We start from the raw sequence: 22,867 nt of genomic DNA on the forward strand, positions 1-22,867 counted from the left end.
AATGTATCCAACCTGATCACAGTACAATGCTCTGCATGATTATGACAATTCCAATTTGTATTAGACATAAAACCTCAGCTTTCAATGTGGAAACTGGCCAGAAAGGTGTGACTTGTCCACATCCTGTTTCACACATTCTGTCGAACATTTCAGTGTCAAAGTCCTGACATAGTTGCTAAAATGCGTGTGTATATTTTAAGAGAAAGATGGAGAAGTAACAGAGAGGGTAGAACAATTGGACTCAGCATATGCACAGCAATGTAACTAAAATATTAATGAGTATGCAATGGTCAAGTACAGGGTCCAGCACCTGGTACCTCGACCAGCGTGTAATGGAGATAATGCTTTTTGAATTATATCAATGTGCTTTTTACTTTTGTATTCTTCTGTGCATATTTTCCCCTTCTCCCCACCAGAGGCATCCATTGTGGATGATTAGGCATGCTACAGCAAGAATGAAAAGAGGATAAGAGAGAGAGAGAGTGTTAATATTCATCATTCGATCTTTGTAGTAGGAGGGGTTTTTGCTCATTTGGTTTGTTTTTTGGTTTTTGTGTGTGAGTTTGCAACAGAACAATAAATTTGAGAACTGGTCTTTGTGGAAAGATAAAGAAATTCTACATTTTTAATTAGATGCCATTAACATAGAGAGTTAGGCCTACACATGTAATTTCTTGCTTCTTCTACACCGAGGCTTTCTTCTCCTCGGGAGAAGGCTATAGCATGGGGTGAGTCCATCTGCTCATCTGCTCCTGACACCCCAGGGAATTATGGGGAAGAGAGTCCAAGGCGGATCCCAGTGGCCAGATGAACATGACTTTGCTTCCCTGTCTGTGGTTTGGCCCTTGTGTTGCATGTGGAAAAACCATGTATGGAGTCCAAGACACACATGCCCAGAGACCACCTTGGAGAGAAGTAAGGGTAGAAAAGTATTTACCCAAAGGAAGAAATTTAACCTGGATGACACTGACCACCAACTTGTTAATTAGTAAGTATAAATTTTCTTATCCCATCCGCCCCTCCCCCCCCCGCAAGGATAGGCTCCAGAGGAATATTTGATTAGTTGAAGAAGAGAAATGGGCTACATGTTTTTTGCACAATTGAGTATGAAAATTTGTGATCTGTTACAATTGTCTTCAACAGTGACTGTCTCATTTGTGTTTCGGTATGTGTTTTTCATTGCACTTCTTACACTTGAATTCAGGTTCTTTATGGTGACCTCACCTCTTTTTTCCCTTGTTGCTGCTATATGCTTGGCTCTCTACCTGTCCCTTTCTCTTCTTTCTCTGAATCATTTTCCTCAGCAAATTCTACCTACTTTTTTGAACGAATTTTTGTCACAGACCCACTAAATGAATATCTCTGAGTTTTCAGAAGTCCTCTTTAAGTCTATGGATTTGTGTGAGATATTTGAGCGCCATCCAGAAAGAGATGGAGAAGGAAGCAAAAAAAGAGAATCTTGGACTTTGGCTTTAATTCCAGAAGTTTGGGGAACACCTGAGACTTCAATGGGAAAGGCTCTAATTATTGTATTATATGTGACCCATTAGCCTTGGTTATTTAATTTTCCTTTTCAATACCTTTATTAAAGTTTATATTCATTCTCATATGTCTCACCTTGGTTTTATTTTACAATTTTCTGGCTTTTTTCACTTTCAATTTCTACTACCAAGTACACACAACTGCTACTTAATCTGTTTTGAAAGTTGTCTTTTGCTCTCTGGGGGCTTCATTTTTCTGTATTTTGCTTGACCCTTTTTGGATTTACCTTTAAGGCTACACATAACTAATCCCTGCTTTGTCACCTATGCCTTCTAATTGCACACACGGCTAATTTTTAAGGTTTAATTCGTTCTTACTAATGAGGACCATGACCTTCAGGCTCTTCTTTAGTTCTCCCTCAGGGCTTGTGTGAGAGAGTTGGGGAAATAAAACATTCAGAACAGGGGCTTGATGTGTAATCTATAAAATATCATGTCATGTGTTTTATGTGCAAAGAAGTACTCCAGGAAAGGATATCTGATAATTTTGTAATTTGAGGAAATTTAAGACAAATGTAAAGGTATAAAATTGATCTCCTGGGGTGGTCTCTTGGCATTTTAGAAATTGAACTTAATTTTAAAGAGAAATATATGGTAATGCAGAGAGAGAGATAAATAGAAAAAGAAAAATATAAGGTCTACACTCTGTGTCATCTAGTCCGGAGCACGGTATGAAATCACAAGTCTTTTGATCTTTGCTAACTATTTTGACATAGTGTAAGTACCTACCATGTACTATGATGTGTATTGATAATTAAAGAGTGAGGGTAATCAGAGAGTAGAAAAGCGCACATACTTTCAGTTGCTCTATGAGTTAAAAATAACTTGGAGCTTTTGGTCTTTTTACAATAAAAATTCTAATGTTTTCCTTTTAGAAATTAATCAGATGCAAAAGTCAGTGCTTTGCTGTCCAGTTAAACCAGTCTTATTTTTCTTAAAAAAAAGGAAAAAGAAACTGTTTCCAGGCAAAGAGCAAAGGACATGGGAATAACATCCTCCATTCAGCTCCATCTCCTCAAAAGCTCACTTGTAGGACTGGGTAAACACACACCTTCCGCATTCTATTTTTGAAATTACATTGAGAAATATACAGACTGTTATCTGTAAAAGAAGCAACTTTTGAAATTTCAGTTGATAGAAAATGTCTCAAAATGCATGAACAATTATTTAAAAAATATATAAGAAGGCATAATTTATATTCAATTTTCTCTAAATTTTTATAATTATTAGTAAATTGCAATTTCTTTATATGAAGAGAGAACTGTCTTGTATTAATTTTGCACATACTTTAGATATTTTAATAGTTCTGAAACTTACTCTTGTGTATTTTTCTTTTATTTTAAAAGCTATAATGACTAATCCTGATCTTCTAGCATAATAAAAGTTTAAAAATGATTCCATTAAAGGGAAGAACTAGGATTCATATTTCTTGAGTAATTTGTGCCTAGAAAAAGTCCATTCATGCATTTAATGATAACTTGTAAGCTATTTTATTCTTTTTGATAATTCCCCCTTTTCACTTATCAAAGTGTGTTGAGTAGCTGTCATGTGAAAGAGTCTAGGGAGAACACAAAGAGAATAGAATGTTCTCCAGATTCTCAAAAACCTGAAAATATATATAGGAGGGAAGGAAGAAAATGTACATTAATTATACTCAAGTGATTTGCCAGTGAAATAAGTACAAAGAAAGTTCTGTGAGCTCACAGAAGAGAAAGACATACTTTTCCTCTGTAATCTCAGGAAGGCTTTGTGCAGGGAAGGGCATATGAGTGGGGTCTTAGGAATAACAGAAGTTGGGGACACGGAGGGAAGTGAAGTTAGGCACTGGGAACAATGAGCAGATAGCAAGCAGGAAGCTGTGGGGCGCTTGTCCTGTCTGGGTGGGATGTGAAGTGCGTAGAGGGCAGGAGTGACGAATAAGGCAGGAAAATGAGCTCGTTCCATCCAGAGAGAGAAGGGCTTTGAATGTGGGATACAAGAATTTAGATTTTCTCTGCACACAATGAAAAATCACTGAAGGATTTTGAAGAGGGGTAAGATGTCTTCTGATTTTTCTTTTGATGTTATCTATTTGAATCACAGAGTAGAAAGAAGAGGGGTAGACAGTGTACTGTAGCTGGAGGCTACTGCAAAATTATAGACAAAACATTATGAGGTTTGACCAAGGGCCATGTAACTGAATAGAAAGAAGGCACTAGTGTGAGATAAGCTGTGAAAACATAGCTCCGATATCAACAGCTATGACAGTTAACATTTACTGAGAATGTAGTAGGGCTGAGGCTCTTTTCCAGCACTTGTTTTTTGCATGATCTCATTTAATTCTCACCTTTTGTGAAGGTGTTATTGTTATTTCCTTTTTACACAAGAGGAAACTGAGGCAGAGAGAGATGAAGTGATTTGCTCAAGCTCACACAGCTCAGTAATAGAAAGGCAGGATTTAAAACTGAACAACAATAATAAATAAGGAAGTAAGTAAATAAATAAAATAAAAAATTTAAAATTTCAACACTGCCACAAACCAAAATAGTCTGGTACTGGCATATAAACAGATGCATAGACCAATGGAACAAAATAGAGAGCCCAGAAATAAACCTAAATCTCTTTGGTCAATTAATATTTGACAAAGGGGGCAGGAGCATAACATGGAGTGAAAATAGCCTCTTTAACAAAATGGTTTGGGAGAGCTGGACAGATACGTATAAAAAAATGAAACTAGACCACCAACTTACACCATACACAAAAAAACCTCAAGATGGATTAATTATAAATCATGACACCATACAATTCTTAGAGGAGAACATAGGCAGGAAAATTTCAGCAATATCCCATGCAGCAATATTTTCACCAGTATGTCCCCTAGGTCAAGGAATATAAAGGAAAGAATAAACAAATGGGACCACATCCAATTAAAAAGCTTCTGTATGGCTAAAGAAAACAGCAAAATAAAATGGAACCTATTATATGGAAAAACATATTTTCCAGTGATACCTCAAACAAGGGTTTGATCTCTAAAATATATGAAGAACTCACATGACTCCACTCCAGGAAGACAAACAATCCAGTTAGAAAATGGGCAAAGGACCCAAACAGACACTTCTCCAAGGAAAACATACAGAGGCCCAGAGACATATGAAAGGATGCTCAGCATCACTAGCCATTAGAGAGATGCAAATTAAACCCACAATTAGATAACACTTCACACCAGTCAGAATGGCCATCATAAACAAATCAGCAAATAACAAGTGCTGGTGAGGATGTAAAGAAAAGGGAACCCCAGTACACTGTTGGTGGGAATGAGGACTGGCACAGCCACTGTGGAAAATGGTATGGAATTTCCTCAGAAATGGAACTAAAAATGGAACTGCCTTTTGACCTGGCAGTTCCACTGCTGGGATTATACCATAAGAATCCCAAAACAACAATTCAAAAGAACCAATGCACTCCAATGTTCAATTGCAGCAACACAATTCATAATAGCCAAGTACTGGAAACAACCTAAGTGCCCATCAGTTAATGAGTGAATAACAAAACTGTGGTACATTTACACAATGGAATACTACGCTGCAGAAAGAAAGAAGGAATTCCTACCCTTTGCGACAGCATGGATGGAACTGAAGAGCATTATGTTAAGTGAAATAAGCCAGGCAGTAAAAGAAAATTATCATATGATCTCACCTATAAAAAAAGACCTAATCCACAAAACAAACAAATGAACAATAAAGAACCAGAGACATGGAAATAAAGAACAAACTGACAGGGACCAGAGGGTAGGGGGAGGGGGCTAATGAGGGAAAGAAGGGGACATGTACAAAGGACCTGTGAATAAGGAAAATAGGAAGGGGGTTGTCTTAGGGAGTGGGGGCTAGATGGGGCAGGTAAAAGCAATTTGGGAAAAATGGGGACAACTTCAACTTAACAACAATAAAAAAGGTTAAAAATTAAAAAAAATATCTCAACAGTGCAACAACACTTTGATACTATTAACCAGTCTTATGTATTTAGAACCAGTTGTTATTGGTTCTATGATAGAACAGTTGTGGACTGGGCTTCTGCAAGGGTAATGGCATTTACGGAAACAAGAAAGTCAGATAAAGGAACAGGTTTGGTTCCAGGGGAGATGATGTATTATAGTTTTGAATGAATTTTATGCTCACATTTAAAGGAATGATGAAATCATCAATGATTATCATCCAGTATAGCTAACAGATTGAATGCAGGCTAACATCTACAAGTAGTTTTAGACAAATGTTGTGAATTAATGCCAACTTACCTACTGTTAAGACTGATTCTTTGAGCATAGCAATTTGTCCTGCTTTGAATGAAATCATTAATAGAGATGAGTATTTGAAAGTGTGTTTGAATTTTTACAAGTGTTTTTGTATTTTACCAGTATAGCAAGTACTTTTAGTTGACAGAGAGGTTTAAACTAACAAGTGTTTGTTTCCATGCTGAAGATGGAATTCTGATTCATAAATTCATAATTGCTTTTCTCTCAGTAAGCCTTTGATTCATCTCTGAATCCCTTGTATACACTAAGTGTCCAATAAGTGATCTTTGAATTATAATGATAAAGTGTTCTGTCTTCAACATGTTTAATTTATATCGTGTTGATACTTGAGATATTTTAACATAGCTCTTTAAATGTCAATTTGAATTGAATGTATAGTGCTGGAATCAGAGAACTCTTTTGGTGAGTTTCTTATCTGAAGGTGTTTAGTTTTAAGGACTGAGTATAAAGCAAATTTCTGATAGTTGTATTTTTGAAAGGCAGGACAAGTAAAATAGCCTTGGGGAAAATAAATTATTTGTTTGAGGGATATGTATGTTTTTATATTTTTCTGAAATCAAAGGCTATTGAAATGGGAACAAGCTTAATAAATAAGTAAAAAGCAATGCAAAATTTAAACCAGGGACACCACAGTGAAAGGTAGGTCCCAAAGCTGCAGAGTTTGCAGTTATTTGGTTGAATTCCAAAATCAAATTATTTTTTCAACTAAGAACAAGCCTGCTAGGGGATGTCTAGTCTTACACAGATTGCTGACTAGAATCACAATTAGAATAATATTTGCACTCGCGGCATTTGAGAAACCATGTATTTATTTCCCATCCGTCTTCCTTCTTTCCACTCTCCAATTTCTGGGCAAGCTCTCACCACTATGTTCTAAACTTTTCAGGGGTGTCCAACCCTTTGGCATCTTTGCACCACACTGGAAGAAGAGTTGCCTTGGGCCACACATTAAATCCAATGCAACATGTAATGACAAAAAATTTCATAATGTTTTAAGCAAATGTACAATTTTGTGTTGGGCCACAGCCATCCTGGGCTGCATGCAGCCTGTGGGCCACAGGTTGGACACTCCTGCAGCTTACTTTCTATCAATAATAAACGGGGATCCTTCTCTGGGCCTTCCTAGCCCTTGAAGCATGGATCTAAAACTAAAGCCCACAAAATAAGTAGAAAAATCTAGAGGAACTACAATCCTTTTGACTTACATTGCATGGTAATATTATTTTTCTGGTTTGGCCAAGATTTTTGAGTTCCCATGTTTGCCCTTCTACATATAATCAATAAAGCCATATCTTGGCTTAAGTGTAAATTACCTAGAACGTGCCCTCATTGTGTTCGTTTTGTGGACTAGATATGGGCAAATTGAGATCCAAATCTGGTTCTGTCACAGTGCCAAGGTGAGACCCTGGACAAGTCATTCAGTCTCTCTGAACTATTCACTGGATCTAGTGTTAACTAGATAATTAGACCATTGTTCATTTTCTTCATCAAGGGAAAATGATGTGGCTATTAATAAAATGAAGTAATCAGGCATGATTTAGTGAACCCAACTGATGCTCTGACTTTGGGCATGCCAACTGTCAACCTCCAAAATCTCTCTCCAGGGTGAACAGTGCCTCAGCTAAAGCCCAGCTCTGAGGGCACACCAAGATGCCTGCCCCTGACATGTGAAAATGGCGAGCCTTCCTTCCTCCTGTCGCACGATTTCCTCCTCCAACCTTTTGCTTTGAATTGTCACCAATAGTCTCCAGTAAATGCCCATATGAAGATGGTAGGACAGTTCACATTCGTCACCTCCTCTCTAGCACTTCCTCATTCTCTTCAGGGGACATTGCTCCCTTCCACCTTCCATCACTCACAGTTCAGTGTATTGCATCTTAAAATCTCTCACAAATATATATTTATGTATTTATTTTTCTACAAACCCTTTTACTCTCCCCCTTTATTACCTAAGCAAAATCTCAGAATACTCTCGTTTCATCTGGGAGAAACAACGTTCCAGTCTTGCCTAGGAGTTTGGGCAAAAATAACAATGCCCTTCACTAAGAAAAAGAAAAGTGAAAAACTTTAAGGTTAAGTCCATATTATTAAGAAATAGAGCCATGTCTCTAAATTATATATTGTTGATTCTATTCAGAATTTCTGTAATTTCATGGTTTTTTAGAATGTAAACCTATTTATCTACTACAGACAGCCATCAAAATATTCGAGGAACGTCACATGGTTTAACTTTCTTGTTTTTGGTTACTAACATGGCAAAAATACTGTGTGTTATAAATGTAATATGTTGTTCCCTCAGGTAAAGATAGTAAAGAAAAGAGAATAAGTGACTGTGGGGGAAAGTGGGGGCAGGAGTGGAGACAGGAAAGTCACTACAGAGAAAAGTGTGCTGGAACTGCGTGAACTGGACTTCGTAGTTTGAACAGAACATTTTCAGTTGGCCGAGTCAAAGAAAGACATCCAAAGCACAAGGCAAGGCTCAGAGGCAGGGTGCCACATGATGCATTTGAGGAAGAGCAAGTTGTTTAGTATTGATGAAGGGAAAATTGTTTGAGGGTTCCGAGGTAAGGGTCAGGTGTGTGTGTGTATGGAGGGGGAGAGAGAGAGGAATTGAAATTACCATTTGGTTTGGTGGGGTTTTTTTTTTTGAGGTGCTTTCTACTATAAACCTCTACACAAGAATGAAAAACAGCTTAAACCATCACTTTCTAAAAATGGAAGAATGCCAGATTTGTGAGACTATTTTACAAGTATTCTTGTGTCCCTCACTGGCAGGCGACTGCAGGAAAGATGGCTCAGCTGAAGGGCCTCTGATGGGAGGAGAGGATGCAGCATCGGGAACAAGATGAGAGAGGACGTACGAGACAACACTGGAAGGCGAAGCTACTTGTCTTTGAGGGCTTTGTCATACGGTCATATGGCCCCGGGCTGCTAATATGGATGATAAGGCTTCATGCTCATGATAGGAAGTGTGAGCCTTGAGTGTGGGAAGGCAGGGGAGGAAGAAGAGGAGGCAAGCAGACATTCTTTGGGGAGGTGAAATGGAGCCTTCCCGGAAACCAAAGTGGTCACTGAGATGTATTACATTTAAAGTGAGTCCAGGGCATATTAAGACTGAACTGGCTCAAATTTTTAACATGCAGAAAAATGTACCTTTGAGTGATAAAAAGTTACAGGAGTCCTCTGTAGTATTGCTTTTTCAGGAAGTAAACACCCATTAGCATGAAACAAAATAATAATATACACCTAGCCCCATAGCCAAATTAGGCAGTTTTATCAAAGGTGTAACCTAAAATTTGCATCTTAATCATTTAATATACTGAAACAAACCAAGAGCATAGTTTAAGTATTATAGTGAACTTTTCTGCCCAGGTGGGTTTTTCCATTTTTCTTACACTACTCACACAAAATTTGGAATTCCTTTGGCATTACCTAATTCCTTCTGACCAAGACCCATTTCTCTGGGCACCCATCTCCTTGTTGCCACATAACCCTCAGTCCTATTGGTTTCCTTCTCTTTCCTAAGTGCTCCTTGTTTACTAATGACTAACTCTGTTGTGTTTTTCTTCCTTTGAAATCTTTTTTTCTCCCAGAGCATTATTTTTAAAATAATATTATTTTTAGATTATTAGACCACTTAAAAATTTCTTTGTAAATGATTAAAAACAAAATTCGCCGAGTTTTGATTGCCTAGTCTCTTTCCACGAGAAAGAGGGAGATAATTTTTGGTCTATCGTTTCCGTCTGGTCGCCCATCTCTCCCCAGCAATGTTACGTCAGGGCTGGCCAAGTCTTTGAAGGCATAAACACACGCTCCTGTTCATTCTTCTAAAGTGAACCACCACTTTCCAGATATCTACCAACATTCTCCCGAAGGAGACGGCACCCTGCACACATTCTTGGTTTATGGTGTGGCCACAGCCCCTTGGGATCCTTCACAAGGCTCCCAGGTTGCTTTGTGGTTGCAGCACCCACTGTTAGAAACACAGCAAAGTCCTCCACAACGGCCCCAAACACAGCACATTCTTAGAACAGGACAAAGCCCCAGGGAATCACTTTCACATCTGTGAGTGACAATTTTTCCTGACAACCATGAGGGAATTTGTGTTACTGCCATTTGTGGAAAGGGGAAACTGAGGCAAGGAAGTTTACCAACTTTCTCATGACATAAAAAAGCTTCCAGGACAAACTCAGTCCTGGGATCACTCATACATGCTGCTGTTTTATAGTTAAACATTGGAAAATATATTTTACTTTACATAAAGCTTTATAAAAAGCAACCCAAGAAGAATACTTTCTGGGAGATAACTCTGACTTGTCAATTTGTGAAACTGCAGAGGCAAAAATGGACATTAAAGAGCATCCAATTCCAGCCCCACCTTTCGGGGACTGAAGCTCAGGAAATTTCACTTGTTTTAGCCCCGGGGCAAGCAAGTGGTGAGCTGAGCCTAGGCCCCAGGTTCCTTAATTTTCAGGCTATTAATGCTCCTCCTACCACATCACTCAACTTTAAGATGCATTTCTATAATAGAGCAAACATTCATTAGTCACAGCCCTTGAACCCTCTGCCGTACAGTCTGTTCTGCCTGCTTTTCCCCATTTTTAAGACTTGGGCTCTCCCAGGAAGGGACTGAAAGTAATCAGGTCCTGCTCTGCTACCTTTCACACCTCACAGTTACCTGGGAAGCTGTGGAGAGCATCTTCATTCTCCAGAATGCCTCTCTGTTTGGTCTCCTGCAGCTCACTTTTGGATTTCCAAACCAGCTTGACCATCCTGATCATCTCGGGCAAGTCCCAGGGCAGCGGCCCCTGCTGGCACCCCGGCCGGCTGCCCAGGGAGGAGGGCAGCGCACCTTGTGGGGCTGTCCACCTTCTGCCTAGCTCTGCCGAGTGGAAGTAGCGCTCGAGCACAGGCATTCTGCCCTGTTCCCCCAAACAGGAGGTAGGGCTGCTGCCGCGGCGGCTGCAGCTACCAGAGGGGAAATTCTTCCCAGGCACGGGAAGGAGAACCCCCGTGAAATCCTCTCCAGCTTTGGAAACGCAAGCCTCCGCCAGCCTGGCACAGCCACCCTGTCCCTCCAGTCCCTCCACAAACACTGACAGCGACAGCGATTCACTTCCCAAGGTTTCTCACTGGTGAGAACTGATACTGTACTCCTTCCTTAGAGATAGAATGCATTTTTTTCCCCTTCTCTCCCCGGCACTGACTTCACAGCACTTAATTAATCCCAGGCTACAGCTGGAACGACAGCGAGGGGAAAAAGCCACCGAGGTCTTAGCGTTTGCTTTTCCTCTTCTTCTGATTTATTTGTTCTCAATTCTCTTTTGGTGCTTGTCAAAGTTTGCCGAGTGGCTTGTTTAGCGTTAAGGACTTCAGGCAAAGAAGTGGGTTACCCTTTACCAGCTTCTCAGAGGTGTCCCCCAGAGGCCGGTTATTCAGGGTGTCAGGTAAGGAGTCACCCCCCGCGTGTGCAGGAAGCAGCGAAGCTTCCCTGGCTCCAGCCCTGCAAACTTCAAGGAGCGCTCACAAAACTGAGCACCCGCAGAACCAATTTGCAGCTGCTTCTCTCTGGAAGGTCTGGCTGGGGGCCACCTGCCCGTTCACCACGCTCTGCAGGGATGAGGCTTTTCAGAAGGCTCTTGCGTTGATCCTCAGCGCCACAGTTCACAGGCCGCCCGGCTTCATACCCCTCCCCCTTTGCTGTCACTTGGTTCTCAGCAAGCCTAACTGAGTTTTGGCCTATTAGTCAAATCCGTTTGTAACCTCAGCTGCCCTCAGTAGGAAGGGAAATAACATTGAATCACATTCCAAAGCTAACTCCAAAAGAAGTAAACTAGGGAAGCATCAAGATTCTCATGCAAACGTGCTGGTAAGGTGGCATCTTCTGAACACGTAGTTTAGGATTGTTAAAGACCTGTTACAGAAGGAAGTAATAATGACGATTTAAAAAGATATTCGTAGGGGGCATAAGTGGCAGTGAAAAGAAAAGAGAGTGTTGAAGATTCACTTTCCAGAGACAGAGCATGTGGACTTAATATTTGGGTCACTAACTGCTGTGCCCCCACTGAGAGTGGTTCAGTTGGGGACAATCCTGGGTCACGCATCTTGGGTCCCTCCACTCAGAGCTGGAGGCTCTAACCTTGGGAGTGAGACTCCATACAATAAAAGGGACACCCCCTGTAGCTTGTGTGAAAAGCCTTGGACATAAACGAAAGTGGGGTGGTATTGTATTTGGCATTTCTGCTGCAAATTGGGTTTGTGGGAACAATCTGAACTTGAACATTCATGTGGATAGCTCCTGTTTTCTTCTTGGGGGCCATCACAACAATTCTGTCTTTCTCTGCATTGCAAAGGGCTTTATTTTGCTTGGCAGTTTATTTTGCTGATGTTATTTTGCTGATGTACAATCTGTCGCTCCTGCTCTATGTTTCTGTCGGGGCTGGTTTGTCATGCAATCATTCGATGTTTCTTTAGAGGAGGGAGGAGGAGACTTGGGGGAGAAAAGGAAGGCCAGTGTAGGGTGTACTTTATTTTCACTGCCCTCATCTCAGTTTTTAAAAGTTGAAACCATCAAAGGCGACTGTAATTTTGTTGTCATTATTATTCCTCTAAAACCAGGGTTAATAAGTCTAGTTTTTCCACACAGAATTAAGCGGCTTTTCCTTTTTCTTCAGATGGAAAAGTATACGAGCAAACCTACTAATAGACAAAGAAGGGTCGACGTCCTTTGAGGGTGTAAAACAATAATAGATTACAATAGTAGTTACCTTGAAGGCACTACTGCTTATGAATTTATTTATTAAAACATTAATCAGACAGCTCTTCCTATCACAACCAGATATTTGTATAACCCAATTAGAGAATAATCACTGATCCACGTATAGGAAAGGTATGCCTTTAAAAATTTCCCTCTTGGTGAAGAGATGAAGGGAGTTAAGCATCTGTCTGGTACTTCTACCACTTTGGATAACCTTTCCAGCCCTTATCTTACCTTTCTATCAGAGCGGGAGCATTACGCCTCTCCAGAATCCAGACTGTTTTATTTAATAGGCACATGTAGGCTGTTGTACTCTATTAGCATATTTCCTGAATAATGTCTTAAACTCACTCCTCAGTCACAAACTTCCTTGACATAACAACTGAAGAGTTTCCTAAGTGTTTGACTATTTTTGTTTTTTGTTCAGTTTCTTTCTTTCTTTCTTTTTTTTTCCTTTTTTTGCAATAGTACTTAGCATCAGGATATCCTGACCCTTGGAACAAAGGGGTTAAGAACAAAGAAAACACAAATATATGATATAATATGTCACATACACTAATATATTAAGCATACAACTCTTCATTGCACGTTGCTTCAAGAGTAACATTAAAAAAAAAATCCAAGCATTTAAGTTTCCACTGTAGTCTCTGTATTGTTTTACATGTTTCCTTGTAAAAAAAAAATCTTAGAAAAGTTGCAAACTGTTGGATCACTGAATGTGAATACTTCCTACTGGAGATGAATTAGGGCCAAGGAAACATAATTTTAAATTTTCATTCCCAAGGAAGAAGTTACTTCATTTGAAGATGTGAAAACTGAAAATGTTGTACAATTAAAAAAAATTTCCCAATATGGGATTCTCTTTATCCAAGGGTAGAAGTGCAAAAATACCACAAGAAAGGTCATTCTCATGGTATTTCTGGCTCACATAGAAACAGGAAGTACAGGAAATCTTGCGAGAAAGCTTGGCTCAGGAGATTTTTGGCTCAACTGCAGGCTCAGGAGATTGGGACAAGCTGACAAGATGCTAGCATTTGTTGGGCTAAAATCACTGAACCACACAAATTCTCTAAAAGGCGATTCTATTACATTTCGTAGCTAGCATTTCACAGCCTGTGAGCTCTTTTGTCTTTCAGAGAGTTACTTTAGAAGAGCATGCCTGTAAACCTATGATTTTAACCTTACTTGCTGGGCATCATTTACCTTGGGGAAGTGTCTATCTGTAGCCAGAAGTCTGAACCACTGGGGTTGGGGAGGAGGTTCTGTACCCAGAGAGGTCAGGAGCAAAGAGGACTCATCTATGTGGCATGTAACGGTTCTCACAAATCATAATATCCACAATTAATGTGCTACAGATACGACATTTTAATATAGACTTTCAAAGTAACCTCATTTTTCCCCAGGCATTGTGAGTCAACCTAACATCCCAATAAAAGGAAATAAATGAGCTCTTGTGTGAAAGAAATGTAATGAGAACTAACAAAGTCAAAACAGTTTGTTCCAGTGGATACCTCATTCTATCAAAAATACTTTGCTGCGTGTTTGCAGCTATAAAGGAAAGAACTGATAACCACAATATACAGTACATGGTCAAGGAAAAAAATAGTCAAAGATATACATACAGTAGTTCCTTAAATAATGTCAATATTCCAAGGTCATGTTCAATGTTGATGAGGTTATGAGATTCCCTAAGATTCCTATAAACTCTTGTTCATATCAATTAGCCTATGGTAAAATTTGTTTTGTTATATGTAATTTTGCTTAAAGTTGCAGAACCCACTGACATTCAGTGAGGATTTACTATAATTGATTTAGAACCTGGATTATTTTGAAGACTTTGTAGTATTCTGGGGACTATGTAAAATCATGTAGACTTATGGGTGTTCTAGTCTCCATGCAGATAAGTCCTTATCATACACGATTTAAAAATAAAGTATTTACAATATTAAATATTTCTTATCATTCTAGAGAATGTACAGTTAAAAAATATACCCTTAGAAACACATATTCATTTAAATTTCCTATTACTTTGAGCCTATTAATAGATTCTCACAAAACTTCATTTTAATGAAAGTCTCACAAATATTTCGAAAGTACTTTATACTCTTATTAACTCCTACCCCCTCTCTATCTTTAAAGAAAAATTTGAAACTACCGAGGGACTTTATTTATTTTGTCCTGGCCTTTCCTCTCCATCAATTCAAATATGGATGTGGAATTGCAGGGTCAAAAGGCAGGTTGATTTTTATTTCTCTGAGAAAATTCCATACTGTTTTCCATAATGGTTGTACCAGTCTGCAATCCCACCAACAGTGAACTAAGGACCCCTTTTCCCTACAACCTCTCCAACATTTGTTGTTTGTTGCTTTGTTTATGATAGCCATCCTGACCGGTGTAAAGTGGTATCTCATTGTGGTTTTAATTTCATTATATCCTAAGAATCATAAAACATCAATTTCAAAGAACCTATGCACCACAATGTTCATAGCAGCACAATTTACAATAGCCAAGAGTTGGAAGCAACCTAGGTGCCCATCAGTAAACGAATGGATCAAAAAATTGTGGTACATATACACAATGGAATTCTATGCAGCAGAGAGAAAGAAGGAGCTACTACCCTTTGCAACAACATGGATGGAACTGGAAAGCATTATGCTGAGTGAAATAGGCCAGATGTTGAAAGACAAATACCATATGATCTCACCTTTAACAGGAAGCTAAACAACAAAATAAACAAGGAAGCAGAAGAAAAACAAAGACACTGAAATAGAGAACAAGGGGACAGTGACCCCTTGACCCCAAGGGGGACAAGGGGAGAGGGAAGGGAATTTAAGGGGAAAAAGGGGGGAGGGATTTGGAGAAACAAATAGGAAGGACACAGGGACGAGAACTAAGGGGGGTGGAAATGGGAGGGAGGTGGGGAGCAAGGGGAGGGGGAGGCTGGGATGGGAAAAATAGACAAAAAACTGTACTTGAAAAATAACAACAAAATTTTTAAAAATTAAAAAAAAGAAAGACAGTAAGAAATAAAAAAAATAAAAATAAAAAACCAAATATGGATATGTAAACACATACATACACTCACACATACACACACTCGAGACCACTCTGGCTTTACAAATGCAATGCAAATGAAATGCAAAATGAACAAGAAAGAAAAAACAGGTCTTTCAACTTTGTTTAATGTGGTCTAAGTAGAAGAATCTCGAACAATTTACAGTATCCTTCAGGAGAAATAGAAATGTAATAACTTTCACCTTAACTAGTCTCAGGGAAGAATGCCAGCAAGTAGGGAAAGGACTTGGTCCTCAGATTGACCATACAAGGCAGCACATGTCTCCACTGTCATGGGGTAAGGGAGGAGAGGGGGTGGGGCAAGATGAGGGAAGATGAGGTGGGGGAAGTAGAAGGAGTTGTGCTGACAGATTCATAGTTTGATTTTACTATGGGTGTCTCAAGTATAACCAATCATTCTCTTACTCACTCTGTAAATATGTATTAATAGTGAGACCAGCAGCAAAGGGAGTAGAACATCTTGTGTCAGCCCCTGGGTGTTTTTTCAGGCACTGGCACCTGCCTGGCTTCCCCCACCTACATTCTGGTTTTCATGGTGAGTTACCACTTCTTGTTTGACTTTTCTTCGTGCATTTAAAAAGAAAAAGGGATGAGGGTTTTAGGTGACATGAGACCGCTATCCTGGCTTTCACATATCTTGACTAATGCTAAGTTCACTGTCTCTGACAGTTCACCTACAACAACAAATCCGATAAGAAAGGGGTTGAGAAAAAATAGCTGGAAGAATGGATGGGTGAATTTTCTCCCCTGTGCCCCTTCTTCCTGCTGGGGAAAACCCATCCAGAAAAGAAGACATTGTTGCATGGTAAACCAAAACAAAATCAGCCAACCCACCAACCCACCCTTCCCCTAACCTCTATTCCCTCCATTACCAAACTCCTGATGCTTTGCTGTGTGATGGTGGCATTCTCTGGTGAGAACTTTTCTAAGATTTCATAACTTAGTCCTGAGTATGAAAGACCGTGAGTGGTGGTAGAACACACTTTTCATAATCTCAGATGCGGGTGTGTCAGCTTCGGAAAAAAAGCTACAACAATGAAATCTCCAAAGTAGCCCTCAAAAGCTACTTATTTTAAGGTTACAAGAACTATAAACTTCACCACTGAGCTTTGCCTCAAACTTGGCGACTTGTCTACTAATGGGCAATAACCACTTTATCCATCATGCTCAGATCTTGTAAGAATAAAATAAAATTAAAATGCAAGTTATTTGTAAAACTGTAATGTGCTTTAAAACCTTTAAATGACCATTTTTAAGCTATAAGAAATCATCATTGAGAACTTGTCTAAACTTAAATTTTCGCTATACTTTCCTAGGATCTATTAAAAAGCTGAGAAGTCAAACCCTTGCACCTTGAAATCTGTGGTCTCCATGAAGATACACGAGTAGAAAAAAATCAATGACAAAGGAATTAGAGAGTGAGAGAGTATTGAAAGGTGGCCCAATGGGACAGATAACGAGGGATTTGATGGTATAAAGTTGGGGTAGATAAAGTAGAAGAAATCATTAAAGTGTGAATGAAAATAGATAAATAAGAACAAAGTATGTGCTAAAGAAGTGGGTCAATAGGATAAAGACTTGTAGTAGCTGAGTTTTGGAGGTGTGGAAACAGCCCGTGAATTGTATCTGGGGAGTGAGTTTGCCCGATCTTTATTATGGGTTACTTGGCCCATTGGTTAATACTACTGTACGAGTTGACTTAATTGGGAATTTTAACTTTGGTCCACATTGGTTAATAGTGTATGAGTGACTAAAGGGTTATGTTTGGCGTTCAGGAGTGGAACAGCGCTGTGCCCCATGCTGTGGTAGAGAACACGTGTCTTCAGGCTTCCCACTGGACTAATTTCCTTATACAAACTTATGTGGGCCTTTTTTTTTTTTTTTTTGCTTGGGAGGGTCTGTGTTCCTCAAACATTCTTACAAGTTTGAGTGCTACTAGGTGATTTCCACTTACTTGATGTGTTTTAAAAGGAAGTATAGTGTAAAACCAATCATAATGTTTAAAAAGTGGCTTAAACAAGGTCTGAAGTATGTTTCTACTCTTTTTGCAAGTGAGATGTATGAGTTCTGGAAGCTCTCATGGAGGCTGGAGGGGAGATGACCCAGACATCCTCAACAAGTGCTGGGAAATGCCCGAGGGACACTGCTTTCCTCTTACTATAATCAAAATAAACTAGACAACTAATTTATATAGAAAGATTATTGATATAAACAACATAAAAGAAAAGTGGGAAGATGGTAAGGAATGAAGCCTTCTAAAAGGATCTTTTGTTCCCCTTGGCGTTCATTTTGTTTATGTTTATGGATTTCAAAGTCAAGTTGGAATAAGGAAATTTTAACTGGTACATGTGTAGGGAGTGCATCCTACTGCCTCTTCCAAATATTCTTTATTTTTCCTTCTTCCTTTCACTTATTACCTTCTGGTGATGACAAATTACATACCTATGCATCAAGGCATCTCTCAGATGCTGTTCTAGAGCAATACTTCTGGAAGGTTAGCATGCATACAAACCACCTGGAGATCTGTAGAATCTAATCAAGCAGGTCTGGGTGGGGACCTGAGACTCTGCATTTCTATCAAGCTGCCTGGGCTTGACAAGGCTGCTTGGTGGTGGACCATGCTCGGAGTAGTGAAGTGAGAGGACTGCCAGGTGGCAGATAATTTCTGCCCTTCCACATAAGTTATTTATGAAATAAAATGCTGTGAAAGTCCTAATCTTTATAGGTACAAATATTAGGACAATCAACATTGGATCAGGTCCAATACTCTCCATTAGACATAATCAATCAAAAACAGAAGGTAAGAGCATGGGCTGTGTCCTTTGAACCATGGTTAGTTTTTAAATTTTGTTTCATTCGTTTCTCTCCCCTTATGCATTAACTTTAAGATAAGGTTGAGTATCAAATATAAGCCACTGTGATAAATAACATACATGTATAGGACAGAGTCTTAACTTCAACACCAAATGTCTATCTTTGCAAGTCTTATCTCACCAAATGTCAAACAAAATTTACTTAAGCCAATTTTTCCATTCCTCCCCCTTTCCAGCATGTTGTTGTGCTCCTTTTGCTATTGTCAGAATGACTGGAATACAGGCAGGGGCTCTGAGACTTTGATCTCCATCATCAGAGGTACTCTCACCAAGACCTGCTTCTTCATTTGATTTACTGAAGCTCTATGGGAGGAAGGTTTTGGAGGGAGCCTAGTATAATCTTCCCCACTGTGCTATTTCAGGCATGAAGGAATGGTGACCAGATGACTACACAAACCGAAGATGGAAAAAAGAATACAGGCCCTCACGATGCCCTAGCCATGAGGCTGCTGACTCAGAGAAGTGTACTGCAATGTCGCCGCCTCAGTGAAACACAAAACAAAACACAAAAGATAAATAAAATAAACTCTGCCACGAGCTGCTCTCTTTTATCAGATATTCCCTGGGATTCACGCATCCCCACAGTATCTGTGGGAAAGTGATGTCAGAAGCAAGAGGCATGTGAAATCAACTGGAAGACAAGTGTAATCAAGAGCATGAGGCTAGAACACTACCACGTTTATACGATTAAAAATTTGTACAGTTAACTAAATAGGAACACTTAGAATAAATGGAAGCATCTGCTGGTAATTGGAAACATAGTTTGCTGAGTTTTTTTCCCCTGTTGTGTTTCCTGGTTCTTTCTAAGGCTAAGTGCTTTGCTCTGGTTACAGATACCTATATTTCTTGTCATCCTCTGGAGTAACTAAAAAAATAAAGATAAGAAACCTGGAAACTATAGAATTTAAAACTAATATAACTCCTGGTTATTATTTTAGAGACTGTTTTTCTCTGTGATGGCAGGAGAATTGAGGATGAAAAGTAAAGGGGAGGCCATTTAATAGATAGTGAGTAAACAATATACAAGACACTTTCAGTACAGTACAGCACAGGGGTTCCCACCGAAGCCCTCCCCCCATGTTTTTGATATTGAGTGTTGTTAGAAGAATAATGGCACACCTGGTTCTAGAGCACACCCTCTTGCATGCTATTCTACCTGTGTGGTTAGGCTGTTGTAAAAAGCCATAGCAACTTTGCTTGATTCACAATTGTAACTATATCTGTCCACGCCATAAAATATTTATGTGGCCAAGTCAAAAGGAAAGAAAAAATAATTGTGAACCCATCGCACTTATTTTTATAGCTGTTCTTCAGGTCAGATTCACTGCCACTGTGGTCATGACTATTAATACCATGATTGGACTTCAGATCTTTGACATGACCTTCACCTAGGAAGTGCTGAAGAGAGTCTTGCTCTCTCCATCCACATGACCAGAGAGAAAGTACATAGAACATATACACTTTAAAAAAAAAAAAAGGATGAACGTCTGGTATCCCTACAGTAACGGGGTGGCTTCTTCAAATCAGACCCTACATTCCTAAAATAATTTTATTTTTTATGAAAAGTGACTTAACCGACCCATCCCATCACTTGTGAATAGAGCTATTCAGGGTAATGATGGCAGATCATCACAGTGGTTTCTATGTTATTTAAACACACTCGCAGCGGCAATCTGCTGTCTTTGACCTAAATTTTGGGGCCTGAAGAACCAGGGAATGATGACACGGAATTGGTGAATGGAGTCCACAAGATTTATTTGAGACATTGGACAGATATTTTCCTTTTGGAACCATTTGGCAAGGCTGATTACAATATCACAATGCCAGCTGCATCTGTGTTTTCTAAACAGCTTGGCCAGAAATGGAAATAAAGAAAAGAGTCTTGAGTGTTTCTGAGTGTTAAGTAAATAACTTGGGTCACTGTTTGCATTGACAGTACGTGTGGGAAATTGAAATCGGCCCCCAGCTGACTTCTGTCCTGGGGTAGTAGCTCAGAGATGAAGCTGAGGACAGCCACATCCCCAGGGGACTGGGTATCCTCTGCTTTCTGCCTCTGTTCCTTTCTTTGGTTTTACCTCCTCAAGGTAAATTTGGTTATCTCATCATTCATATTCACAGTCTTTCTACTAAAGAAATGTAAATCTTTACATTTCACCTTTTTTATTTAGCACCTTCTTTTTTAAAGGTGTTACAAAGGGATAGAAGGGCTTTGCTCTTCAGAAATGTCCTTAAGGAAAGGAAAGTATAAACCCCGGGCAAATCATTCTGACAGCAGCTCAACTAACCACTTTTGGTATTCCCCAATTCCTGTCCCCAGTGAGAACTTACTAATGAATCCATTCACTTATTCGAAATAACAGTAACTACTCTAAATCTCTGCCTGACTACATCCAATTAAGTCTAATTATTCCATTTGTTCTTCCCCACAAATTAGACATATAATTGATGCCTTGTTTCATTCAGCGTTTGTCTTTAAGTTCATCATGCATGTAAATTCTATATTTCATTTTTATGGTATTAGGTAATAAGAATACAGGTATTTATTTCTTTGATAGCTTTCTTAGAGCACCCCCCCCCCAACGTGGTCTAGGTCACAGCAAATGCTGAAATGGCACTCTTCTTTCTGCGGTAAAATGTGGAGTGGGCTCTGTGTGGGACAGCCACAGCATTTTTGGGAAACCGCAGAAGGGATAGTTGGCATTGCAAAATCAAGTACTCCTTTTGACCTAAGCCATATACTGGTTTTCTTCAAATTATTGAAGGGTTAGAACTTTCCCCCCATCACCATGGTTGGTAAAGTCACTTTCGCCCTAAGAGTACAAATGTGTGAGTAAGAGGTTGGTGATAGAAGCCTACCTGAGGTCTCACTTGGGATTCACCCAGTTGTTGCATATTTCTTATCTCTAACCTATCGGCCAAATGTGCCTTACTAACATCTTTTTTCTTCACATGGGCATTTCTTGGAAGAGTGAGGTCCTTTTCAAAGTTTTGGAGACATTGTTATCAGAAGCAAAACAAAACAAAACAAAAAAACAAAACCAAAACAACGTGTATTCTCCAACAGAACCAGGGTGTTAGAAAAACTAGACTGAGTGCTTGGGACAAATGAGAGGATTAAATGAGAGCATTCATGGAAAGTATTCAGAAAAAGGCCAGCACAGAGTAGGCATTCAGTAACAGCCAGCTGTTATCATCTCGTCTGAATCATCCGCTCCCTTCTCCATGGAGCTGGTGTCAATAACCCCTGGATCCCTGGGTGCCACCAGCAGAACCAGAGAGTGATGTATGGAGGGGAATGGATGAAAGATGTAACAGTGAAAAAAAAAGGGTGTGGATTTAGTGTGGAATGGTCAAAGAGATAAGAAAATAGGTAGACAAAGATAAAAAACTAAAGAGAAAAGAAAAGAAAAAGAATGAATTTTCACCAACAGTGATTTTCAAGGCTATTCCTAGACCCTGCAGGCCATCCACGGGCCTCTACCTCAGTACTGGCCCTCTGTCCCCTCTGTTCCTTGAGTTCTAACTTCTAACATGTTTCAGATCAACTGGAAGATTCCTCAGATCCAATTCTAAAAGAAAAGTGTTATTTTTTCTAGTTTGATCTAAATAGGTAGCTGTAAACATTGAACACTACACTAGTTTCTCCCTAAATCTCTAGCAACACATTGTACCACAATTATTCCTACAGGAGAACTTCTTCAAAATGCCATTCTTTCGTCCCATTCCATCAAGGGATGTAGTTCCTGAGTTAGCAAATGTATGTCACCTGCAAGTCAGTCCCTTGCTGACTGCAGGAAGCATGCTTCTGGCTGGTAAATAAAACACTCCAGAAAACTCCTTTACATCTTCAGGTTTAGAAACATCCTTTAGGACATAAAAATGATACTTTTCTGAATAATACCCCCATAACCTGAAAAAAGTAAAGCAACTTCCAAGTTTTCTATTTTTTGGGTCATGGCATGGCTCCTATAATGAAAGAACTCAGAGGTTTCTTGTGGCCGACTGCTGTATGGAAAGAGATTCTAGAAGCTGGAGTGGGGTCACAGGGAGAGAATGGCTTTCTTCTCCACCAACAGGGGACTGGAATGGGGAAGAAAAGGGGCTCTGTTCAAGGGACAGCCGGAAGCCATTCTTATGGAGCTGGTCTGAGCCCCTCTGTTGAAAAGTGGGGAAGGGGCATTGGTGAAGTTAGTGTGGTGTGGACTGGGGTACAACTCAGGAGATTTGGTGACCACTGTCCTATATTAAGGGCTTAGACACAATGGTTCTAGGCAGTGACTTCCCTCTTTAGGATTCTGCTCAGTATATACAGGCAAGATTCCAGGTTGGGAGT

The 22,867-nt window shown here is 39.6% G+C and overlaps 1 protein-coding gene across 2 annotated transcripts in view; it reads right to left on the reverse strand.

Annotated features, from left to right (window-relative positions):
- Window positions 1–22,867, reverse strand: part of PDE7B (phosphodiesterase 7B) — a 309,572-nt gene that overhangs the window by 128,511 nt on the left and 158,194 nt on the right. The window contains exon 1 of one of the 2 annotated variants that reach the window (XM_037150162.2): window positions 10,508–10,909. The exons of the other annotated variant lie outside the window; for it this stretch is intronic. Within the exon in view, the coding sequence (XP_037006057.2) occupies window positions 10,508–10,745 (238 nt within the window). The 5' untranslated portion in view covers window positions 10,746–10,909. Of the gene's footprint in view, window positions 1–10,507; window positions 10,910–22,867 lie in introns of those variants that run through there. 2 annotated transcript variants of the gene reach the window in all.

This window comes from Artibeus jamaicensis, unplaced genomic scaffold (genome assembly GCF_021234435.1).
Source record: "Artibeus jamaicensis isolate MK-2021 breed Jamaican fruit bat unplaced genomic scaffold, CSHL_Jam_final contig_387, whole genome shotgun sequence".
Classification (NCBI taxonomy): domain Eukaryota; kingdom Metazoa; phylum Chordata; class Mammalia; order Chiroptera; family Phyllostomidae; genus Artibeus; species Artibeus jamaicensis.